Source organism: Labrus mixtus, chromosome 6, assembly GCF_963584025.1.
Source record: "Labrus mixtus chromosome 6, fLabMix1.1, whole genome shotgun sequence".
NCBI lineage: Eukaryota > Metazoa > Chordata > Actinopteri > Labriformes > Labridae > Labrus > Labrus mixtus.
In genome coordinates this window covers 27,148,546-27,173,149 of record NC_083617.1, presented here as the reverse complement: position 1 = coordinate 27,173,149, position 24,604 = coordinate 27,148,546, and the positions used below count along the sequence as shown (strand labels likewise).

At 42.5% G+C, this 24,604-nt stretch overlaps 1 protein-coding gene across 4 annotated transcripts in view; it reads right to left on the bottom strand.

The window, feature by feature from the left end:
* LOC132975889 (regulator of microtubule dynamics protein 2) overlaps nt 1–24,604 on the bottom strand; it is a 39,053-nt gene that overhangs the window by 2,965 nt on the left and 11,484 nt on the right. For all 4 annotated transcript variants that reach the window (XM_061040747.1, XM_061040746.1, XM_061040742.1 and 1 more), the window contains 6 exons: nt 18,841–19,021; nt 17,486–17,588; nt 15,751–15,811; nt 5,493–5,568; nt 4,867–4,944; nt 2,853–2,951 (listed from right to left, as the gene is read on the bottom strand). In XM_061040747.1, coding sequence (XP_060896730.1) covers nt 2,853–2,951; nt 4,867–4,944; nt 5,493–5,568; nt 15,751–15,811; nt 17,486–17,588; nt 18,841–19,021 — 598 coding nt within the window. The remainder of the gene's footprint in view (nt 1–2,852; nt 2,952–4,866; nt 4,945–5,492; nt 5,569–15,750; nt 15,812–17,485; nt 17,589–18,840; nt 19,022–24,604) is intronic.

The following is a 24,604-nucleotide window of genomic DNA, read 5'->3' as shown; positions in this document are numbered from 1 at the left end:
TGTGCAGCCCCGGTAGCCTAGTGGTTAGTGCGTAGCCTTAAGTCTTCTAGGCGGGTGGCCCAGGTTTGAATTCGACCTGTGGCTCCGTTCCTGCATGTCTTTCCTCACACTTTCTATTTTTTGGGGGGCTTTTATGCCTTTATTTTGAGACAGGACAGCGGATAGTCAGAAATCAGGAAGAGAGAGAGAGTGGGGAATGACATGCAGGAAAGGAGCCACAGGTCGAATGTGAACCTGGGCTGCCCGCTTGGTGGACTACAGCCTCCGTACATGGGGCGCACACACTAACCACTAGGCTGCTGCGCCCCCTCGCTCCACGATTTCTGACTCTACCCACTGTCCTATCTATACAATCACACAAACATTTATTGTGTTGAAGCAAACTCATGATGGAAGTTGCCATGGTAACTTAGCGACTAGTACAAATTTAAATGCCTGACATATGACAATCACATCCACATCTCAAAGGTTTTAATTTAGATAACATGCTGAAGATTTGTATTACTTCATCACCATCCCTGAAAGGTTGTATTGCATGGTAAGGCTGGGGGGGGGGGGCTTTCTGACTGGTTACACGGCCCAAGTATACGTATCTAATGGATAGATAAACAAGCGTTAAAGCCTGGAGACCTACTCAAACACAGTTTTTATGACTGGGGTGACCTGTATAATGCTGGAGGACTTGTGTAACTACTGATTTTTAACAGCTTGAAACGCCAGGGACCCGCCGGTTGGTGGCTCGGGATCTGTATAATTACTGGTCAGAGGCCTCTGGACGGTATAACAACTGATTCAAGGAACTCAAGGATCCTGTTCAAAAACTGGTTAGAATCTGGGGGTCCTGTATTTCTGCTGGTTAGAGGCCAGCCATCCTGTGCAAACAAGAATTAGAAGCTGGGGACCTGTAGAATACCTGGTTCAAGGCAAAGGAACCTGTAGAAACACTGGTGAGACACGAGGGAACCAGTGACCCGTTAGACGCTGGAGACCAGTACAGCCATTGGTTTGTGGCGGGGGTGACCTACAGAACCATTGCTGAGAGGACCAGTGCCTTTACTACTGGTTAAAGAGGGATTACCTGATCCTGATCACCTGATAACCTGGATGTAATTGTTACAGCTACACAGCCGCCCTCCCCCAGGTCACCAGCAACAAGTTGTAACATGGACCACTTCAGTCAAGTAGACGGATGACATACATAAGACATGAAGAAAGGGCATGCACAGGAACACTGGCCAGAAGAGACATTCATTCCTGCGCTATACAAACATGTGGATTGTGGAATCACAGATTAAGCCTCTCCAAATATTGAGCGTTTGTTCTTTGGAAACGGGGAACATGAGCGACCTGCAGACATGTTGCAAGTGAGCGCTAGACAAACATGTTTTATTAATCAGGGCAGCTCAGGAGAGAGTATGCCATCGTTTTAACAACAGGACCGTAAAGACATGAATGATCCATGGGATATTTCACCTTACTTTCCTGTGAACTTTACAAGTTCACCGGACACACACACACACACACACACACACACACACACACACACACACACACACACACACACACACACACACACACACACACACACACACACACACACACACACACACACACACACACACACACACACACACACACACACACACACACACACACACACACACTGAGTGAAAGCATTTCTAAAGGTGCAATTTTAGAAGCCATTAGCTAACGTCTGAAACAACAACACAGTCTCTGTGAGTGATGGCCAACTTTTCAGAGCTTCAGAGAGAAGCCAGCAGGTAGCAATAAATGACTTCTTGCAAAGACAAATTTCTTCTTTGTATTGCTTTTGTTTACAGTCCAACTAAGACAAGTCTCATGTCTACTTGGACTGTTCAACTACAAACAGTCAAAGCCTGGAGAAACACGTGTGGAGGATAAAACTTGGTCTACAAAAAAGACCAGAACAACAAACAGAAGTTCCACTATCAACACCTGGCCCCTGCCTACAGATTCTAATGTGTATGTGTATGCAGAACTTGTTGTAGGTATACTTTTTTATTTCTTACTTGTTGGATTGTCAGGATCTGAGACCCCCTTCCCTCACAGATAAACACAGTCCCCCGATGCAAGCTGAACTTTTCACTTGAACCAACGTTTGAATAATTTCCTTCATGTTTTTTATGTAGATCTTCTTGTGCAATATGTTGTTTATGGTTTACATCTGTAAGTGCTTCTTTGTTTACATGTTGTTTGTTTCTATTTATAATGCCTTGTATATTTTATCGTATCTTCACAGGCAAGGCACATTTTTTTTTGTATGGCACTTTTCAGCAACAAGGTAATTAAAAGCATCACACCAAAGGAGAAAAGAAACACAACCAAAGAGGAACATTTTGTATCGTATTGTTTTCATTCCCAGTTATTTTTTGGCTGTTTTTGCCTTCATTATTTAGGACAGCTGAAGAGCGACAGGAAATGTTGGGAATGGAGAGTGGGGGATGACATGGAGTAGGGCCGAGGTCAGATCCGAACCCACTGCCAAAAAACTCAGTTACTGTCTAAAACCAAAAGTCCCCCACCCTAACCTTCATCTCTGCAGTGTATTTTTCTGTGTGTGAAGGAGAGAAAATATGCAGGATTTCATCTGAGTCCTCACAGCTACTTTGATCACAAGGTAGAATGGCGGGTCTCATCCCCTTCTCCCTTTGATTTCAGGCTTTTATGATCCTTTGAATGTGGTGTGAAACCACTAGAAACACTATTAATTCAGACATTTACGACACGTTGTTAGAGCTACTTTGTTTTAGCATACCTGAGGTGTGAAACATGTAAACACAGTGCTCTATGTAATGATTGAATCAAAGTACCTTTAGAAAGTTCTTCAGGGCATCTTCAACGGTAGCACTTGGGGGCTCTCCAAATAATGTTGCAGCCACTTTCCTCTCAATCCATGATAACTGAGCCACCTGCATAATAAACACCTCAAGTTAAATAACAAATCTGCATATTACTTAACATGTGGTTGAAAAGCAGTAACACATTTGTCTCTTTTTAAAGCATTAAGTCAGTTTCACACTCTTCATTATGTGTAGTTACATCACTGCAACAACTCTTTATCCACTAAAGCAACCAAACGAAGCGACATTTCCCCTGTTTGAAAAAATCTTAGAAAGGGATCAACAATCTTAAGCTTCTTAAAGATGAACCAAATACTTCAAGTAGCAGTTTAACTGTCAGTAGTTTTATATATCAGCGTGTCCACAGACTAATGATTTCTGGACTAGTACAGCAGTTGCTGGTTCAAGCCACAATGCTGTGTTTAGGAACCAAATGAATTACTTGCTTTATATCAACCAATGGACCAATAGCATCTGTTGGTCTTAACACACTTCGACCAGTCTGTCCTGATATTATTTCATTGTGGATGCATCAGAAAAAGGTTGGAGTTTCATGGCGGTTACAATTAACATCTTCAACACTATAGTTCAGAGAAAGACTAACTAGGAATACAGAGGAGAAATCTTTCCTACATATTATCCCATATGCTCTTTTGTAAAGAGTCTTGAGATAACACTTTTGATTGGTTGATTGGTTTGATTGATAACTATAGCAATGAGACTTCATCATACAAGTTTTACAAGCATGGTTGCATAATTGCATACAACTGTATAAACCATGGACAAAGTGTCAGTCACCATTGGTTTCTGAAAAGGGGTTTTGAAGCAAAATGATGGCGGTCGCCATATTGGAGAAGTTATCTCCACATTACTTTCACAAAGGGTTTTCCAACTGTACAAAAAATGTAAAAAAATGTAAATGGCCAACAGGGTGCCCCATGCACAGCCTATACTTCCTCAGGTGCGCACGGTTGCAGGAACATACTTAAAAATAAATAAAAATCCGTGGCACACTGAAAATATCTTTATACTGTATTTTATTGTGAGATAACAACTCGTTTTGCCTGTTCCAGACGAACCTGAGGACGCTACAGGCCAAACGCGTTATTCACTCCCAATAAAATACAGTAGAGTTATTTTCAGTGTTCCACAGAGTTTTGTAAAATAAAAAAATACTTAATGGGTATTCATTTCCCAAGAAATCTATACATTGTTCTACTTGTGTTCCAGAAAGACACATGCTCCTGACTATGAGTGTCCCTGTATATTCATGACCACAGGTAGCCTGCACACGGAGACTTTCCAGAGGAGATGATTATGGCCAGGAGAGTCTGGGTCAAACATGTAATGTTCCTGCCTCGCACCATTCATCAAAGCAGCATCTAATTGCAGGTGTAGCATTGCTTTGGCGTCACTGCAGAAACAGAACCGCTGGCTGAATATAAACAGTAGATCATTGTTAGACATGAACGCACCACAGACAGCCCATAAAAACTCAAACCCTGGAAAGATCAGGTGTTACTGCTGCACTAAATGTGCACAGTCTCTGACTTCTCCTCTGCTGCCAGCGTAGGTGAGTGTCATAAAACTTAATCTGAGCACTTTCTGTAATAGCTTCCTTCCTTTCTCAGGGACTCCGGTTCACAAAAAAACTCCAGATATGATGGAGTACGTTTCTAAAAGGAACACTTTTCTTTTCAAAAACACCAGTCGTGATCAATCCAGCCGTGCACTGCGGGAGCGTGAGCCCGACAGAAACAGGATGAAAATATCTGCCTGTCCCGATCTGATTTAAAGCTAACAATGGCTGGTGTTAACCTCCTGTTGCGACTTCTGCGAATATCACAGGGGGAAAAACAAACCTCGGGGAAAGCTAAACAGTAGGAATGAATGAGAGGAAACTGTGGGTGGGTTAGCAGACGTGTCAGCCTCCATAAATGTACTGTTTGTCTATGCAGGGAGAGATTGTAGAGATATCACATACGGCGTAGCACCAGCGGCCCATCAGGTAGTAGGACAGGGGGTCCTGTGGCTTCAGCTCGATTGCTTTATCCAGATGATCCTGAGGCAGACAGACAGACAGGGAAAAGATTTTCACTGTTGATTCATGACACGGCTGCTGTTTCCCCTGCCTTCTGTTCTGACCTGATCTGTCCTGCTTCACCAACCCACAACTATTTCACAAACACCTCTCACACACGCAATCTCACCCAGCGACCACACACTCGCGGCTGTCACACATACACACACACACACCCGCCCTCGTTCTTTTCCATTCTCCCTCGCACTGATTCAGGGTTTTTTTTCTTTCATATATTCCCACTCCGGCAGTTTATCTCTGTCTCTTTCACCTGTCGGAAGCTTTGCAGGTACACAGTGTTTGGGGGGGGAGCCGCTGACAGAAGATGAAATAATACGTGCTGTTGTTCCACACTCTACCTTATGCAACTGACGGGCTTGTAGGAGGGGCTTAGCGGCTTAAGTGATATGTGGAGCTTGATGTGTTCATGGGAAAAGCTCTGAATACTGTACGTAAATGTATATGCAGGATACACACAATGCAAGGAGCCACACATTTTAGAAATGTTCCCAGACACAACAAGCACTTACCTTAAAGATGTAGCCGTTCTTGATCTTGTTCTGCACTGTGTCGTATTCGGCCATGATCCCACACATGATGGCATACCTGTGGACACACAATATCGTGTTCATCAGAAGTCTACAACTAACACTTCTTGACCAACCCTTTATAGGTTTTCATCGTTTTTGTGCAGAAATAAAAAAGAGTTAAGTTATTAAATGGGAATATTGTTTAAATCTGACTTCACGTTGCCCAAAATGAAAACGTTTTCTTGTTCCCTGCTGTCGCGTGACAAACTCTATAACTAGCTGTTTACATCTTTTTTTCCAAGAGTACATCTGAAAAAAATGTCCAAGTTAAAACTGGTCAGAAAAGCTAACAAATGAAAAAAGAAAGAAACAAAAAAATATAAATTGCGATATTCTATAAACAGTAAATGTGATCATCCACAGCCATGGTTCTTTAAATGTGACACAGACAGAGTGGCATGGAGTACACTTTGTAGTTTTCCAAGATTTCTAAATGTGACTGAAGAGTTGTTGAGTGTCTCACTGTTAGGAGATATGGTGAATGCTCTGGAAAGCCATCCGGTTCTCTTTTTCTTGCTGTCACTCCAGTTAGTTTACCAAAAATATGACTAATTGAGGATGCAATACTTGCTGTGTTTGTTTTTTCTCTTTGCAATGTTTTCTGCAAAATTGAACACCTCACCATTGACGCCTTAGTGTGCCTCCGCCCTTGACGGTTGTTTTAGATGGTGTTTTTCCTCATTGAGAGTGAAAATGTTGATTTCCATAGAAAAAATGATTTACAACTCTAGCTCAAGCTGTTACAATTAAGACTCATATGTTCTCAGCTTGGGTTTAATTCAAACGGCCAACCTCCAGTGTTGAAAAATGAAGCCAATGCGAAATTGCAACATCCTGCAGTTCCTCGAGTGTCCGCTTGAGGCTGGCTTTAGGAACACCGGAAGTCACAGATGACTGGCAAAAAAGCTGTTTTTACAGCATAAATTAACATGTTTACAGCCTGGTACAAAAAACTAAATAGGTCTGAGTAGTTATTATCGTCATGGGCACACAATGTACGGGGGGTGAATTTATTTAAACCACTCCGATTTGATTTTGAGAACGATACGTGTTATCCATAGTTAGGCGCGAGGCTGACATGATTGACAGGTGGGCGCGATGTAACGGTTCATCAAGAGGGTTAAAACCCGCCTCAGCTCCAGCTCTCAGTCTGTTGTTAGGTTGACTGAAAGTTAGACTGAGACAGCATGTCCAACATGGTGGCTGCTGCTGATGAGCCTCTGGAGCCCCCTGCAGGAACAGATGTCTGACGTCACTCAGGCTTCATCCATTAATATCTACGGTCTATGGTTTAATTCCTCATAATAATTGTTACTTTTTAAATACTATTAATGTTTATGATAGCAGGCAAATGAAGGCTGTTTGACTGAGCATGTGGAAGAAACATTTCTCTGAGTTGCAGAGCTAAAAGTTAAAATTTGGCTGGTTATTTCGACTCTCCTCTTGTGAAGTTCCATGCAGGTGGGTAGGAGGGATGCAGAAACACACCACCTCTTCTCTGGGTCACTAACGATGAGAAACCAAAGGAGCTCTGAAAAATACCAACACTCAACCTTCTTTATGGAGACTCCTCATTAGACAACATCAGCAGAGATAAGCTGCTTCACCTTCCTCCCTCACTCTCTAATTAAAACACCGACTCGGACCAGTGGGCAGGTGGAGGGGAAACAAAGAGCGGTTTCAGCTTTGGGATCTGTAAGTCAGCGTGACGCTGTGGGTTTGGAGAGGAGAGGGAAGAGCTGATCAAAGACTTCTCACCGCAAGGCTGCTTTAATCCTGCTGGTACTCTGTCAAACATCACTGAGCGACATAAACACCTTTTCATACGAAGGATCGGCGGGTCCAAAGGTCCTCTGACAGCGTTGTCTGACATGGTGGTGCTAATGGTAGATGGAATCTGGAAATGTGTGTGTACTGAGGTGTCTGATATGTGTGAATTGAGTTTTTAAAAGAGCATGATTGGGCAGTGGGCTACTGTTCTCTGTAGAGACTGTCTGGAGTTAGATCAGGGGCAGCATGCCAACAGATTACAATACGAAGAAAACAAAAAACAAAAGAAGTGTTAGAAGTACAGAGCTGTGGCAAAATGCTAATTTTAACAACATGATAAGAGGTGGTTTCTGAATAAGACAGGTGCAGGTACAACAATCTTTCTCACAGGCATGTAGGACTAGACCCCAATGGTTCCTTCACACAAGCACAAAACTCCCCGCGACTTCCTGAAGCTTTCTGGCTGAGCTGCATGTGTGAACGCAAACAGCTGATTTTTTCACTTGGACCTTATGCACATTTTCCCTGCCAGTCGTCTGGTACATTTTCGGTGTGACATCGGGTTGAGCTGATGTGAGAACCCAACAGGAAATTCACAGAGTGAGTAATGGTTATATCCTGTGACTGGCACACGACTGGTGTTATCTCCATGCACGGAATGAAACTGCTTCACTTCACTGATTTATACAGAAATTGTCATCCTAGTTGCTCTGCCGTCCAACATGGGAAAGCCTCCCTCTAAGCGTTGCACGTTTGAACAAGCATGTCAGGAAGAATTCGGGTGCACCCTGACTGATATTTTCAGTATAGAGAGCATGTGTGAAAACGGCTCAAGTTATCTTCAAAAAATAAAAAAAGAGAACATGATTCAGGAGGTTGCAATTTGGTGAAGCATCATGCAAACATTTATCTTTGTACCAACTATCATCACTTCTACTTAGCGTGGGCGGTGAAGGAAATTAACAGCGATAGAGAAGCGCTAACCACATCATTCCTAAGTGCCCTGCATTTTCTCTGCAATGCAAACAAAGGCAGAAGAATTGTGTGTTACTGTAACCAAAAAGACGTGTTTATTTTCCTAAGGTAGCACAGGGTGTGGCCACGCTGCCGCTGGTTGGTGCCCGATGAGAGAAGAGCTCCACAACATCACAGGATCAGAGATGCTATCTGTCGGTGTGGTGCTGCCTGGCTTCCAATGAAAACACACTGCTGGATGTAAAGGCTTTGAGCAATCTATCAGCAGAGACATAAACTGTACGAAGAGGAAAAGGAGCCAGGACACCGGTGGTTTGTGCTTCTCCACCACATCTTGATGCAGATTTGAAGAAGAAAAACAAGGATAACGGTCTGGTTGCATGACAGAATTTCAATACAGGAAGAAACTATTAGCACCGGTGTGTCAAAACAGATCAGTGAGACTAGACTGAAATATCAACAACTTTTAGAAGGACAACCAGAAAATGTGGTTCAGGTATTTCCTTCACGTTTTGCACCATTATTGGGTCAAACTGTCAATGTGTCCAGTGAATAAAATTAGCCTCTGCTCCTGCAAACAGACGGGTAAATGCTGTTTCATACAACAATCCCAGATAGCTTTCTCTCTTAGAGAGTAGATATAAGCCGTTTTCAGATACTGTATCATAATTTCAGGAGGACTGCATAAAATACATTTAAATCTACCAATCTTGATTTGATGGAAACAAAGAGTGCTAGCTTCTGTCGAGTCCAGAAAATTACCCATAATGCTCTTTGAACTCAACAAGTCAATAGCCAAAGCAGCCTTTCTTCAGGAGCATTGCTAAACAGAAAGTAATTCCTGTCTGTCTATAACATGCTGTAATATGCTGATGTGATTAAATGTAATAAATCTTACTGGTGGTTAGATGAGGAGTGTGACTTGAGCAGCATACCAGAGGGAAACGGTAATCATGATCCAGATCCAGCATTGCAGGTGAGGGCTGTGGGAAGGATTTCTCAATATCCAAAAACATATTTTTTTTTATCACTGTGCCTGGTTAGTGGACCAGAATGCAACAGTGCTGGCGCATCTCTGCACCTGGACTGTGGGAGGTTTTATTTGTGGTTATATAAAAGCTCTGCTCCTGTCTCCTCCGTGGATATTTTTTTTAAAATAAACAACTGAAAGATCAGATTTTCTGTTTTCGGTGTTGTGTAACAGATCTTTTGTCATTGTGCGAAACAGCAGCAGGCCTTCAGTGGAGAGGCCGGGACAGGTAAGGCGAGCGAGCGTATAAGAAGCCAGGATGTGAAGGTGTAGGGAGGTGTGTCAAGCCTCAGGGGCCAACCAGCTCTTATTTATCCTTTCTTCTTCTCTGTTGAAATTCTATCTCCCCTTCGCCGTCTCAGGCAAGAAAAAAGGAAATATCAAGAGGAGGAGGAAGGTGGGCGTCAACAACACTTGACAGGGGAAGACGTGCATGAGGCCGATGGAACACTTAATTGCGCAAGGTTAGTCCGTGTTTGTTACTGCGGCTGAGTGAAATCCCCCACTCTACTGGGCAAAAACAAAAGGGTCTAAGTGTCCGCTGCTCGGTGGAAACAGCAGATTGATTTCAGTTCTCAAATCCAAACATAGAGAGCTCATTCGAAGGAGAGGGCCAGGAAGGGGTCGAGGCTAAAACTTGTACAGGAACAGGAGGAGGAACTCGAGGAATTCAAGGACAACCTGTGTGAGGCGGAACAGACTGATGGTGTTTTTTTCTCTGCATGGGATGTGGGATCTGTGGCGAGAGAGGAGCAGAGCACAGTGTTTCCACGGTGACAGTAACAATGTCGGCGGCAAACAGAGGCACGTGTTTGAAATTAAAGTTGTCTTTGTAAAGGTCAAAGTGACCCCGTCGTCCTCCCCCTCCTCTGACTGGCACTGCCACAGGCTCCCCGCTTAATCCGCGGGGCCTTTGTACCATCAGAGAGGCCCTATAGTCTGGGATTTACACGGGGGTGAATTCACACGCTGGGATCATTGGAAACGCACCTATAAACAAAGCCGGGGGGATACAAGAATGCAATCACATCTCACAGCCGTCAGCCTGCTGAGATTACACAAATAGGCTTCACACTCGCTGTCACGGAAGCACTCCACGTAACCCAGTGCATACGTACTGCGTGTTCACTCACACAAAAGCCCAACTTCACACATCAGCTCACTTTTGCTAGAAAGCTCTATGTTAGCCTTCTTAGGGCGCTTTTGAGGAATGAACCCTGAGAGCATAAAGGTGGAGGTGTGCACTCTGACATGCACACGGTGAGTTGTGGAGAAGTTGATAGTATCCATCACACCGCTGCTCTTTGACCCAAGTGCCCCCCCAAAACACGACTTCAAAAGAGCCCTCATCCACTCTCCTGGGAAAAGAAGGGAGATCTGGTGCATGACAGAGTGGGAAAGTATGCGTAATCTCTTGTGAAGTGATGACTGTTACGCAGAGATCACCTTCATTCATCACCTCAGGTCTTTAAACAGAGCACAGTGTTCAGTCTGAGAGAGGAAGCTGCATGTTTCTGACTGTGGGAGCTTCAAAATGTCTGGAGCTGCACATCAACGCTTTCTAATAGGGTAGAAGCTTTTGGTTGTTTAGTGTAATCCCTGCTTCTATGATAACAGTCTGAGATCTTTCACTGTGGGCTTTGACTTGGTGCTGTGCAGATGAATACAAACCCACAGGATGAGGGGCATGGTGCCTTTGCTTCCATGCTAGGAAACTATGCCAGTGTTTCCCACAAATGTACTTAACTATGGAGGCTGACCGGGTATTCAAAATGCCATCAAATTGAATTTGGTGACTTCTATTAGCATTTTTTATATATTTAGGGGGAAATGCTGTCTGGACCGATAAAACAATGGACAATTTCCCCTTCACTTGCTCTCTGTGAAGAGTGACAACTTTTAAATATAGGTAATTAACATTTACAAGATCGTTCTTATTAGAATAAATGTTGGTTCTTTGTAGATAATATAACAAAGAGTAAGGTCTTTTACCTGCTCTTTTGTAAAGTGTCTTGAGAGAATGTTTATTGGCACTATACAAATAAAGATTGATTGATTGACTTTGAGACGTGTAATGCTCATTTGAAATGTGTAGGTCATCGAACACTTTTGGAAATCAACATTCAAGGGACATTCAAATAAGAAAAACGATTAGGACTGCACTCCAACATTGTATTTTAATTGCCACATGAACGTTTCGAGCAAACGCTCTTCTTCAGCGAGGAACAGGCATGCAAATAAACTATGTTATGATTTCAACCAGCCTTGTGGTAAAACACCACAGGTACTTAAAATGTCATTTCAACACGAACACTAGGGGCGCTGATGGCCTCGCAGTAAGGTCGTTCATCATTTACGGAGGCGATAGTCCTCCAAGTGGGTGGCCCAGGTTGGAGTCCTTTCCCTAAATGTCCTATCAAAATAAAGGCAACAAGCCCAAAAAAATGTATCTTAAATTTTTTTTTTAATGATTGCAAACAATGATGTAATAATAACAATAATTGTGTTAATTACAGTGTATCCAACAACACTTCCCTTCATGCATGGACAGATGAAAACTGTGGCGCCTGGCTGTTCTTTCATCACGCTGCTAAGTAGAGACAATTGACAGATCAAAACCTGCTCTGTAGCTTACACTTCCTGAAGCTGTGATAGTATTGTTCATGTTGTTGAGATGTCATTTAAATCATTTAAAAGGTGTATACATTTAAAGTCATGTTTGCTACTTGCTGTACTGTCACTAAAGTGTTGCATGCATTGTTTTATAAAGAGCATTTCTTTCCACAGAGCAGAGAATCTGTCTAAGAAATGAAAAGTTAAAAATCATCGAACCATGCTGAGCACCGACTGGATGCTGTAGAAGAGTCAAATGAGAGTGGATGGAAGGTTTGAAAAGCCGTCCATTACATGAAGTTTCAGTGGCAGAGCAGGAAATGAATGGCAGCGTGACCAAAAAACATCTGTCAAACTGTGACGAGCTGGGCGGCATTCAGGAAAGCAGGTGATAAGTTTTCTCACGGCATCGGTACGCTAAGTAAACAGCTACCTCAGACATAAACTTCCTTGCAACACGGCCTGGCACAGTCCCCAGTCCCTGCCTCCTCCCTGCTCAAAGCGCGGCTTTACCTACTTTACCCTGTCTGTTCGGTTTAGACTGTGTTTCTGCTCGCTTTAAGAATCTTACAAATTCCATCCGTGGAAGCATTAAGCTTTTTTTAAGCTGTTGCTCTTAATTAACTAAACAAACACGGCCTTCTATTTCACTTGATGTCTGGAGTGCTGCGGTATGTGCATGAGCTAATGCTAATTAGTCCTTAACGAACGGGGCAAGCAGGGCTGCTGGCTGGGGCGGTCAGGTCACTTCTGTTTTCCAGGAGAACATTTCTACTAACGCCAGTGACCACGAGATCTGAACAACACGGTGAAAGTATTAAATGTTATAAAAACATACACTCCGGAAACGGTCAGTTTTTTGTATACAATTAAACACTGCTAACTCTTGGAATCCAAACATGCTGCAAGTTCAAAAGTAATAAAAACCTGATATTTGTTTGCAGCTGCGGACTTGGCAGTTCTTTTTGAAGCCCAGCAGTAGCACGCTAATCTCAGAGCTGCTTCTGGTGCAATCTTTATCTCTTTGCCCCAGCCATGGATTCCATGTATGATCAGCAGTCAAGTTTTGACATGAGCAGTGTTTCGGATGAGGAATGCACCACTTGGGGCCTGCACAAATACAAACGGGACTCTTGCCATCAGGCCCACTCTGCACAACTAATTAAAAGCAAGGGGATTTTTGCCTGAGTCACAGAGCAACCGGGGAGGTACACAAGTGGAGAAGAGGCTCTCGCCTTTGTCTCGGAATGACCTAAGGCAGCGAAATTCCCCTTCAGTTATTGTAACACTGAAGGACCATTTAGAAAGAGAGTCATAACTACTTTTAAAGAGTCCACCCGGGTCAGATGTGCCCACCCGGGTCAAATGTGTCCACCCGGGTCAGATGTGTCCACCTGGGTCAGATGTGTCCACCCGGGTCAGATGCGTCGACAAAAAGCCTCAGAACCCACATGAATTCAGCACATTTAAAGCAGACACTTGTTATTGGCCATCAGCAAATCAAGAGCCTGCAAATATTCCCAATACAATAAATACTTTTGGGTGTATTTGTTTCACAAAATGCAGTGAAAAAACATGCAGGAAACAATGTTTGGGGTGATTAAGAAATAGTTCCACCTTGTAGTTTGTCCAGCCTGCAGTCTATAACAAACTTATTACTGGTCTGAAGCACATGTAGAAGGGTCATTTCTATAATATACGAATGTTCTTGAATGAGGTATTTAACTAGCGAGCAGTGTTCAGAGTGTCTTTGCACCTTCTATATCAATCACCATATCATATCAGCCGTTTTCACATATGCACTCTATTCTTTGTAGCCGTTTAATTACATGCAGCATGTAGCTGCATGTAATTAAAGCTCACTCGGACTTGCTGCAGAAAACATACTAGGGGTCTGGCAGGAGAAACTCCTGGTGAGGAAATTGGCTAATTGTGTTCACAAATACAGCTCCTTCTGGAAATATCCAGAGTTTTTCAGGAGTTTTCTGCAAGCGTGAAAGCCCTGATAAATTGATTAAATGTTCCCCTCTAAAGATATCAGTAACCATCTCGTAAATGTGATATCACTCTGTTACTCCACAAATCCAAATATCTTGGCACCGAATGTATCGTCAGCATATCCTCGAGCATTTTATATATACACAGACAGCAGTACACATATACGACTCATTGTGAAGCAACCACCAACATACAGGAAGAGACACTTCAATTACTGACGACCATTTATCACCAGAGTTATTCCTCTGTCACTGTCAATCTATCAGAGCAAAGTCAACCCAGGCCATGTTTACATTCCTCAAACTGGATGTGATGCTATCAAGTGGCTGAGGGGGGGTCTGCAGGAAGGAGATATTTGGAGAGTGAGCTGCTATTATCTCACAAACGTCTGCACGCAGAAATGCTCAGCTGGAAAGCCACCATTCTAACCTTTGGACTGGACAGATGGTGATTCACTTTTCTTAAGTTTAGGTCAAAGTGAAAATAAATGTTGGTTTTTGTTTTTGTTTTTGTTTTTGTTTGCTGAAATGTTCCTCAGGATTCCTTCAAGGTACACACATCCAGTATTTTCCCCCAAAGAGATGCCTGAGTCAAACATCCATTAAAAGAGTGTGGAACAGATGCTCCTGGCCAACACGTCACTCAAAAGCCCAACCCCCCCCCCCTCCCAACACCTCTCGTGTGGGGAAAGTACCGGTGTTCATGCTTTCATAACCAAAGTTTAACTAGATCAGGATATAACCAGGTGAGTAACACGCTGGGCTCAACGAGTGCAAATCACATAACATTCAACTACAGCACAGTAACAAATGTAAACACACTTCTCTCATCTCATCTGTTTCGACTTATGATGTTTATATCCTGATAATGACACCTTAAGATTCATGATGCACTTAAGTTGTCTATAACTTGAGGCTGTGTTCCTATCTTTAAAGCAAAGATTAAAAACACGACAATTAGTGTTATGCAGAGAATCTGTGTTTCCCCCTGTGCTCTTTAGAGGGAGTCAGGAGAGGCTCGGAGCTGAGGTAATACTGATGGCTTTAACTCAGTTAAAAGGTTAGATGCCTTTATTTCTCATTATTTATTTAGGTGAATTGAGTTTTATCAGGAGGTGAACTCCAGGTTATCTGCTCTCCAAAAAATACAAGCCTGGTGATTCAAACCAAGCAGCAACCTTCAATGTTGAAAAATTAGGGCGATTAAGTAGTGCAAATGACTGCACATCCCCCTGTAAGGCTGGCTGCAAAAGCCCCAAAAATCCCAATTAAGTCCCAAATAAAAATTCTGATTTGCTGCAGAAATAAATATGTGGTTTAAAGAATGAAATTCAGACTGATTAGCTCATGCCTTTATTTGTACACACTGTAATTTTTCACTCATAACTCATCTTTGATTGTATTTAACCAGCAGAGTTATTCTTAAATGTGAATAATAAGGCTGACATAACTGAAACTATGACCATGTTTTATTCAGATCCAGACCCTGGATACAGCGTCCACTTTATATTACCAGTATGTAGCATCTGTAAATAAAGTTGATAAAAACCAGATCAAAGATTCTGATCATTCTATTTTGAGACTGGGGGAGTGAGAGATAAAGACAAAACAGCCAGAGGTGATCAGAAATCTTGAAACCATAAATATGTACACAGGGGATTTAATTTCCTCTTGTTCCATGTAAACAACAATACCAGGACAATGCTCGATACCCGGATACTAATGAGCATGTAAACTCAGTCTTTGACAGCTCTGCAGACTTCTGATGTTCAATAAGACGACGTTAGGAACAAAGGAAACGAGTCAGACCTACCACTGATGACTGTCAGCACATGTGGGGTTCAGGCCCACCGCCTCCTCGCCAATTTTCTTCCCTGAGAGGAGAGATAAAGACAGAGAACAGATAATGATGCTCCACTGAAACACAAATTACACACATTACCCTCACAGTGGACATCGGTGTTCACAGGACAGAAGTGGAGAGATAGGATTATGAGAATCAGCGGGTGTGTTGACTGAACAAACACAACAGGACATACAAGAAGGCGGGCGCTGGATAAAAGCAATGAAAACAGAAGTGGAATGAAATGCAATCCAAGCAGAGGGCTCAGTATTAAACCCTTCATCACTCAGAGCAGAGTGTCTCATTCCATCTGCTCTATTAATATCAAAATGAATGTTCAATATGACGCCCTTCTGACTAAAATATCCTCGTCTCTGACACTGTTAAATACACAGGTATCTCTGCAGGGAGCACCTGGCCAGCTCAGATCAGAGGCTCACTGATGAGGAAGGATTACAGAGAAACAGGTCGGTCCACTTCTGTGGAGTCACGAACGGCCTCTGTTCAGAAAATAAAACATTAAGATCTACCGAACAAAGTCTGAGAGTGTAACGCAAGACGGTTCTTTGACCTGATTGAAAAGAGCCGTGCTCTATCATCATGAACCTTTAAGAGTGTTGGCTGTTCTCTTTGTTGACTGATAACCTTCAGTACTAACAGTGGAACAGAAACTCTGTGTTGACTTCATGATAACGACAATCTAAGAAGCTGAATGTGTGAGAAAGCTCTGGAAAGTCTTGGTAAATATCTGTGTCTGACTATTTTGTCTTAATGTTTGGCCATGTCTGATAAATGTTTCTATAAAAACGAGGCTGACACTTGTTATTGTGTGTAAAGAAATATACAAAAAGCATGGAGGAGATAGTTGACCCAATAGCTTGAATTGCAGATATTGCAATGTGAGTTTGAGATGAATACCGAGGGCCCAATTCAGCCTGCATTTCTTGTTGTTTCCACTTTGAATCGTGCATCAATTGAAACCACTTTCAAGGAACAATGGGCTAAAGATGTTTTAGTCGACTTGACTGTGTCTTTTGCAACCAGGTTAATTTGCATATAAAAGGTTTGGCTTTGTGACAACTGCATGATTAATACCTCTTCGAAATATGAGCAGGAGCACTGAGAGATGATTGCTCTGCAGGTCAGTTAAAGATTAGAGGGGGCCTTGCTCTAAAACAAGAGAGTTTCCCTTTGTCTCATTTGCATACGTTTCTTTTTTTTTAGTTTATATATATATATAAATTATTATTATATATTATTTAGTATTTTTGGTCACATCTTGAGATTAAGTGCTAACTTGTACATGCTGATTCAGGATTTTACGAGAAAACTGTCAAGAAAAGTCAGGGTCTTCTATGGAGAACAAATAGACTTCATATCATATTGTAGTGGACAGATTAGCAACTTTCTGAGTACTTCCTTTTAATACCTATGACTACACAACAATTAAAGTTAACACTTGCAGTGAACAGTTATTAAACAGTTGCAGACGTTCACCACAGGCAGTCTGTGGGTTAGACTATTTTTGATGGTTATTTGTGGATCAAGAACTGGAACTGTCTAACAGAGGTCACTTTAGGAACAAGACCAGCATGGGTTTGGCTTTTCCAATGAAGACACTGACATTAAACAAGTTTAACATAAATGGGTAGGAGATCGTAGCATCCCTAGCCTGTCATGCATAACACAAGATTTGGTGGGTTACCAGTTTCTGCATGACTCTTCTTCTCCTCCAGAGTGGCGCTGATGTCGTGAATGTCACAGTAAGCTCGGGTTAGCCGCCACAGAAACGTAGAGTTCTGTCCAAACTGCAAAAAAACAAAAAAAGTGTAATTAGAGATTTTGTTTGGATTATTTTTCAGAGCTTTCATGAATAATTAGATGTGATAAATATCAAACCAAAGCATTAAATAATGAAATGTGTATGTGTAACACAATAATATGTGTTACAATAAAGCTTTACATTAAATGCCTGACCATTACTGTTTATAAACAACCGAGCATGATTCATAAATTGGGATGCACCGATGCATCAGTTGAACATTGGAATCAGCCGGTTTGAGTCCTGTTGATGGAAACTTCTGCCAATTCTGCAAATGATGCAGCATGCACTAATGTCAGTAGCAGATATGCATCTGTAGTGTTGCATCAATGTAATGCTGCCCAGCTTATATACCTGTGTATGTTTGAGAAAATTGCCTGTTACAAGCTGAAGAAGAGTGTCTGCTTGAAACGTTTGTGTGGCAATTAAAATACAATTTTGGAGCACTGTTCAAATTGTTTTTCTTGTTTGAACATTTTTCAGGATTCAGCACCCAGTTGATTTGTGTTGAAAGGGAGTTGAGCGTGTTTTCTCTATCAGCTCATATACCTAACAGCTGATTCAGAGAAGAGTTTGTTATAGGGCAGAAGAAGTCACCTGCTGGACAAACTCTGATTTGTTCTCATGGTCAAATATGAAAGACAATGTGGATAACGTGTCTGTCACAGACTCAGCAATATGCAGTTTGTAAGACAAATTCTAGGTACATTCATGAGAAGGGATTTATGACAACAATTTAAATACATTAAATCATCAAGGTTATTTAAAACACAGACATGAAGAATCAAAACATTGGTATCCTAATCGCCCATTGGCTAGATGGTTATTTTAAACATTAGGGCAGTTTACAGGGCTGCATGACGGCCAATCACGGTCCGATCAGCTGCTCACAACCAGTCGGATGAATTTCTGGCAGAAAGCAGAACCCCGAGCCGATTCCCCAGACTGCAGGACTATTATTTCCTGATTGTTCCTGCACAAACAGACAGCGCCTGGAAGCACCATGGCAACAGCAGTTTTGCCTGTTTGATGTTTTTTTTTATTGTTTTTTTTTTTACCTCCAATCACAAATGATATGAACAAGAATATTGTTGGCCAAAAAGGGTCGGTTATTAAGAATATCATCTCTTTCAATCCCAAAATGTTGCCTCACAAAATGAAGTGTTGGGGTAACATTGAGATAAGTGATATCTGTAAACTGAGCATATGCTGGGGAGCTGATAACCTGTTTCACACACCTCCTCTCTGTGCTCCAGAAGCAGGTTGAGACTTTCTCTTTTTTCAGAGTCAGTGCCCTTGTGCCAACAGTCGATCCTCTCCAGCAGGACAGAGAGCGGGTCTGCAGGTTGTTCCTCCTCACTCTGCTGTGCATCACTCAGCTCTTCATCTTCTTCAGAGTCAGTCAGCGCTGTTATGTACCTGAAAACATAAAGAACATTGTGTTAGAGAAAATAGACTCAGTTTTCTGTTTGTCTGTGCAATCAAACTTTATTAATTGTCTCATTCCTGCTGTCAGCAACTTCAGTAATTGTCGCCCGCTTTCCTGAGGTACAAGACGAGAACTCGCAATCCATCTGAAAACCGTCTTCTACCTTTGAGGTGGAATGAAAACACCTCAGCTATGGAGCCTATAAATCAAACAGGGAAATCTTAACAAGCATTTTTAGCACTGCTCTCATGCCAGGTGCTGATTGTAAAGGATCAATCTCGTCTGCCTGTTAACGCACAGAATCTGTTTACATAAGTGGGTCACTTAATTGTTTATAAAGACTGGCTGTTAGAATGTCTTGATGCCTTAACACGGATACCTGAAGGCTTTTGCACCAACACAGGGAGACTTGTTTGTCAGGGCGAGGCACGCAACACTCGCATTAGATGTTTTATGGAGCCTTTCAACTCCTGTAAGTATGTACAAACACCTTGAGCTAACTTCAATGAAAAAAAACAGCCATGTTAATAGTAAAGGTATAAAATGAAAGACACAGACAAGAGTGAAAATATGAAAAGCCTCTATTAAGTGTTGGCAGCCGCCGCATGTGCGTCATTGGTGGTTAAGGGAATATTTTGGGCTGTAAGCCATGGTTCGGGAGGGATGTGTCAGAGCGGGCCACAGACAGAAACACTTGGGACCTAACAGGTGCCTCGTGCCGTAGGCGGCTTCCTGACTCCACCCCAAAACACACACCTTCGTTCAGCCCTCAGTGCTGTGATTACAGGAGGAATATGAGGGCATTTTTTTAGCTGCAGATTTTCTTCAGTCAACAAAGGAACTGTCAAGAATAAGGAACAGAGGCTGACAATGTCAACAACACAAATGAGGTTGTACTCGTGTGCTGGGATAAAAGAACGCTGGCCTACTTTACAGAACAGTGTGTTGTGTTGTCTAGAAGCATCAAATGCATCCTCTTTTATAATTAACACAAATCTGCTTTCAATACTTCATACAAACAAAGGATTACACATCAGAGTGCATGTGTAAGGAAGCACTCAGCGACTATCTGCAGAGAGTCATAACCCGACTGTGCACTTGCTCCTAATTCAGCAGAAATTCAGCAGCTTGCAATCTTAGACCTGAAGTTTACTCATGTCATTTTTCAGCAGCTGTACACGCCACTGTAGGCTAACTGCTTTGCACAAATTAGTTTTGGAGGCGTGAATAAGTGTCTTGTACAGTATGAATTACTATCTTGGCCAACACAGTGTGCAGTGTAAGAACTCAACTTTATTTCTATCCTGAAGCTAAGTGAAGAATCGCAGTAATTTCAACAGAAACTAGACTATCTTTAATGCCCCGTGTCCACCTAGCATTTTTTTCCAGGCAGAAAAGCGCTGGCTGTGCGCTCGGGAGTGTTTTCATGACAGCGTTTGTGTGCTGAGAAGAAAAGCGCTGTCACACGATCTGTAGGCGCCAAAACTACAGGGAATATCATACATTTGGAAAAGAGCGCTGTTGACCTAAACAGCGCCTTTCTGAAAAGTAGAAAGATTTTCAGCTTGAGTGCTCACAGCGGCTGCAAAAAAAGGCAGAGCGCTCGGGAGAAAAGACGCTGGGCGCTGCGCTTTCTGCTGAGAACGCTTTCTCTTCATTGAAAACAACAGAAAAAAGGACACGGGGCCATGTGTTTTTATAGAATCTTGATGAGATAGTGTGCAAAGGTAAAAAAAAAAAAAGCTGAATGGGTGGGCTTTTTTTGTTTACACCGACTGTTTTTTGTCTGCATTGCACTTTATTATAGAGCAATGCATTGCAACAGACAAACATGCCCGGCCTTTTCACTGCATCCAGACATTTACATTATAGGACTTGTGTCATTCATTCATTTCCTCACTCATTCATCAGTTTGTCCTTTTATTCATTGAGCAGTCCCTGCAGTTATTTACTCAGTGGAGCTGGAGGAGTGAGTGATTAGCGCATTCCTGTCACGCCATTCCACGGCTCATCAATCACTTGAGTTGAAAGAAAAAACAAGCAAAGGATCTATTTGTATTAGTGTGTGTGTTTATCTAGTGTATATGATGGTGTGTGGGAGCCATTACTATCTTTGTAATGTTGCAAGCAGTGCACAGCTGTGAAAGAACACGTCTCAATATTGTCATCAGCATATCAACACCGACTATAATGTACCAGCAGGCCCTCCTACAGTACAACTAACACATGACAGGACATTGTTTTCTGCAGACAAGCTTGTATATGGGCAGACAAAATGAGTGATTGGTTCTGTTAGGTCCATGAAGTGCATGAAAAGAAAATGAGAAAATGAGAAAAAAGCAGTGGAAACAGATTAAACAGAGACAGTGCAAAGATCAGTGACTTTCTGAGTTGATACTGATGTTGACATTTTCACTCTGACCTCACTCTGAGTTTCTCCTGCCAGACTCCTAGCAGCAAGTCTAAGTGAGCTGATGTGAGAACACAGCAGGATATTCTCCGGAGAATTCACCCCGAGCCAATAGGAGGGAGTGAAGTTTATACACTGTGACTGCTGCACGGTGCAGAGAGTGTCTGCACGCGACCCCTACGATCCCCGTGCACCCCGTAATTAATGGCTGCATTATGTTCTCCAGCATGTTGTTCTCCACTCTTTTGTTGATATTATGATTCTGCCAAACTACACGTAGCATTGATATAAAGGCAAATATTCTAATTATAGTTCAGTATAACGGACTCTGTTTCTTTGTATGCTACTTCCGCGTTGTATTTTACGTCACGTCTTAACTCGGAAGACCCCCGCACCCCCTCCGGTCTGACAGGGATAGTCTCCTGCTTTGAAGAGCATATGGGAACAGCCAGGTTGGGAGAATCTCCGGAGCAGTCGTCTTGAAATGATCTAGATATTTTCAGGAGTGTGTATGTGAAAACAGCGTTTCACTGCGCTAAGCTCTCTCCTCAAGAGTTTCTCTCCTCCAAAGTTTGCTGAGTCATAGTTTCTTATAGGGTTTGGTGACAAAAGCTGGCACAGCATGCATCACCTGCCTCCAGATGAGCCAATAGAAAAATGTAATTGCAGTAGCCGGGTTTCAATTTGTAATCAAACGTCGAGATTTGGACCTGAATTGATCAGGAACACTTAATAACCCTTCAGCGCTGTCTGACCTTGTTACACTCTTGTATTTCGTAAAGCTGGAAGGCTTTATTTTGAGCCTGTGCTCACTGGAGGAGACCAGCCAGTTAGTACCCAGACCCCACGGGGCCATGAAGGGATCTCTCAATAGAGCTTAACTATGGCAGTCTCCCCGGTTACACGTTCAAAACATACCAGAGTTACCATCCCAACATCAGCGGGCTCTTGAACACGCAGCCCTGCTCATTCAAAGTGTGTAGCTGTGGTGACAGGACCATTGAAGTCCCGCTCTACAACAACTGACTGCAGAGAGCCCCCTCTCCCTCCACCCTCTCTGCTGTAGAGCTGAGCAGGGACTGACTCTCACTTTCTCACAGATCAGCTGCTGACAACATCACCAAGTTTAAAAATAATCTCTCCTTTGTTGTGGTAAATAACTCAGACGCGGGGGAAATAACCTGTCAATCATTTGTCACTGACACATCAGGACATTACAAGTCAATAATGATGAATGCAACAATTCATCTGATAAGTTCAACCATAAATAGAACTTCTGTCTTGGTGTTGTAACACTTTGCTTCTTAAATAGCAGGATGCAGAAACCAGTTTGGAAACATGGTTTTTATGTGACGTTCGTCAAAAGGTAAACGAGCAAGAAATACTTGAACCAAGCAGCAATCTCATGGACTGAAAAACAATGCTATCATGGAAGTTCCAAAAAATACACTTCCCCAAATGGACACTTGGACACAAATGGACACCAAAAATGAGTCAATCCCAAAAGACTGCCATATTGAAAAGACAAACTTTACAGAAAGTAGACCAAACCATTTTCGGCCTCTAAACTTACTTCTAACACAGCACTGGGGTTCAATGTTTTTATTTCAAGCACCGAGACTTCTCAGCCAGTTCAGTTATTAACTTAATAATGGATATGTGGATCCCCTCTAAAATCCCTATCAGTCTACAAAGTTGCTACTGTAGGTGAATGATAATTTTGAAAGCAACCCAAATTTCCTACAGGGTAGAATTTAATTTACTTCTGAAAACTGTAAGCTTCCTCAGTGCTCATTTGACTTTGAAAAAACTCCCAGACAGCTTGTTTAACAAGTCAAAAGTAATATGCACCTTGCGTTGAATAGAACTAAAATATCACCCGAGTGCTTTGAGTTGGAGCTTCCACCTACAAGCTAAGCTTCCACGTGCAGCTAATCGGACTGATGTCAGCATGCAACAGCATCACCAAAGTCAGCAGAGCACCAGTGGATGAAACTAAATCTAAGAGGTTAACTACAGCACACGGTAAAGGGGTGGCAACTGACTGGAAGCCAGTCAACATGGTTGAAGATTCAAGTCTAAGGGAAGAACTCAGTTTGTGGGCCCAATGTGTGGAGGTTCTGGTCCATGGAGCAGACGGCCCGGGTTTGAATCCGACCTGTGGCTCCTTTGTTGTTGTTCCCCGCTCTCTCTGTCCCTGATCTATTATCATGTCTCTCTAGCAAAGGCATTGACTCCCCTCCCCTGCAAATTATTTGTAAGTAACTACTGACAGGTGATAAATGGCGTTTAAAACAGTCGTTTGACAGCGCTATAAACAGGAGATGATCCATAAAACTATCCACAATAACAATCCGCATGTCCTTTATCTGACGTTGTTGGAACATAGAAGAGCCGGTGTGGGTGGTCAGAAGTAAACTTCACAGTGTGACTGGGGACACATCAGACATCAGGTCATGTCTGCTCCTATGAATACTGTCTACACTGTTCGCCATTCACTAATCGTGTTTGTTTGTTTTTCATTGAATGTGAGGATATAGATGTGAATGTCTCGGTTATGGACAGCTGCCTGCGGAGCAACACATCCCATGACGTCACATGGAAGTTATACTAAAGCTTTTAATCGCTACACAGACAATGAGCTCCCTTTTCTCCTTTCTAAACATTTCTGTGTGTTGATCAGACATGCCCGCCACTAAACAAAACTCCTGCTTAAATCTGCTTAAATCAACAACTATCCAATATCATAAATGCCATTTTTTTGGAATGGGAAAAAAAGAAGTGGTAATGTCCTTGAGCTACAGCGACGTGATGTGAATAAGCTCAACGGGAACTGTTCAAGGAATTACAAGTTCCTACAAGACACTTTGAAATCAGGCCTCTGACAGCTTGGCACACAGACAGGGTGATTGATGGGTCTCCTTACCTGCACAGAGGTAGCTCTGAGGAAGCCGCTGTGACACATGACGAGCGAGAGAAATAAACTGCTAGAACTTACAACCTTCTAGTGGCTGGGTCTAAGAGTTCACTGTGCTTTCCACAATGTCACAATAACTGTGTTACCTGCAAACATTTCTGCAGAATTAATAAAACACGGTGCCAACACTGGTCACACTTGGAGTATCTGCCAACATAGAGGACACGGAGAAGTGATTTATAAGGA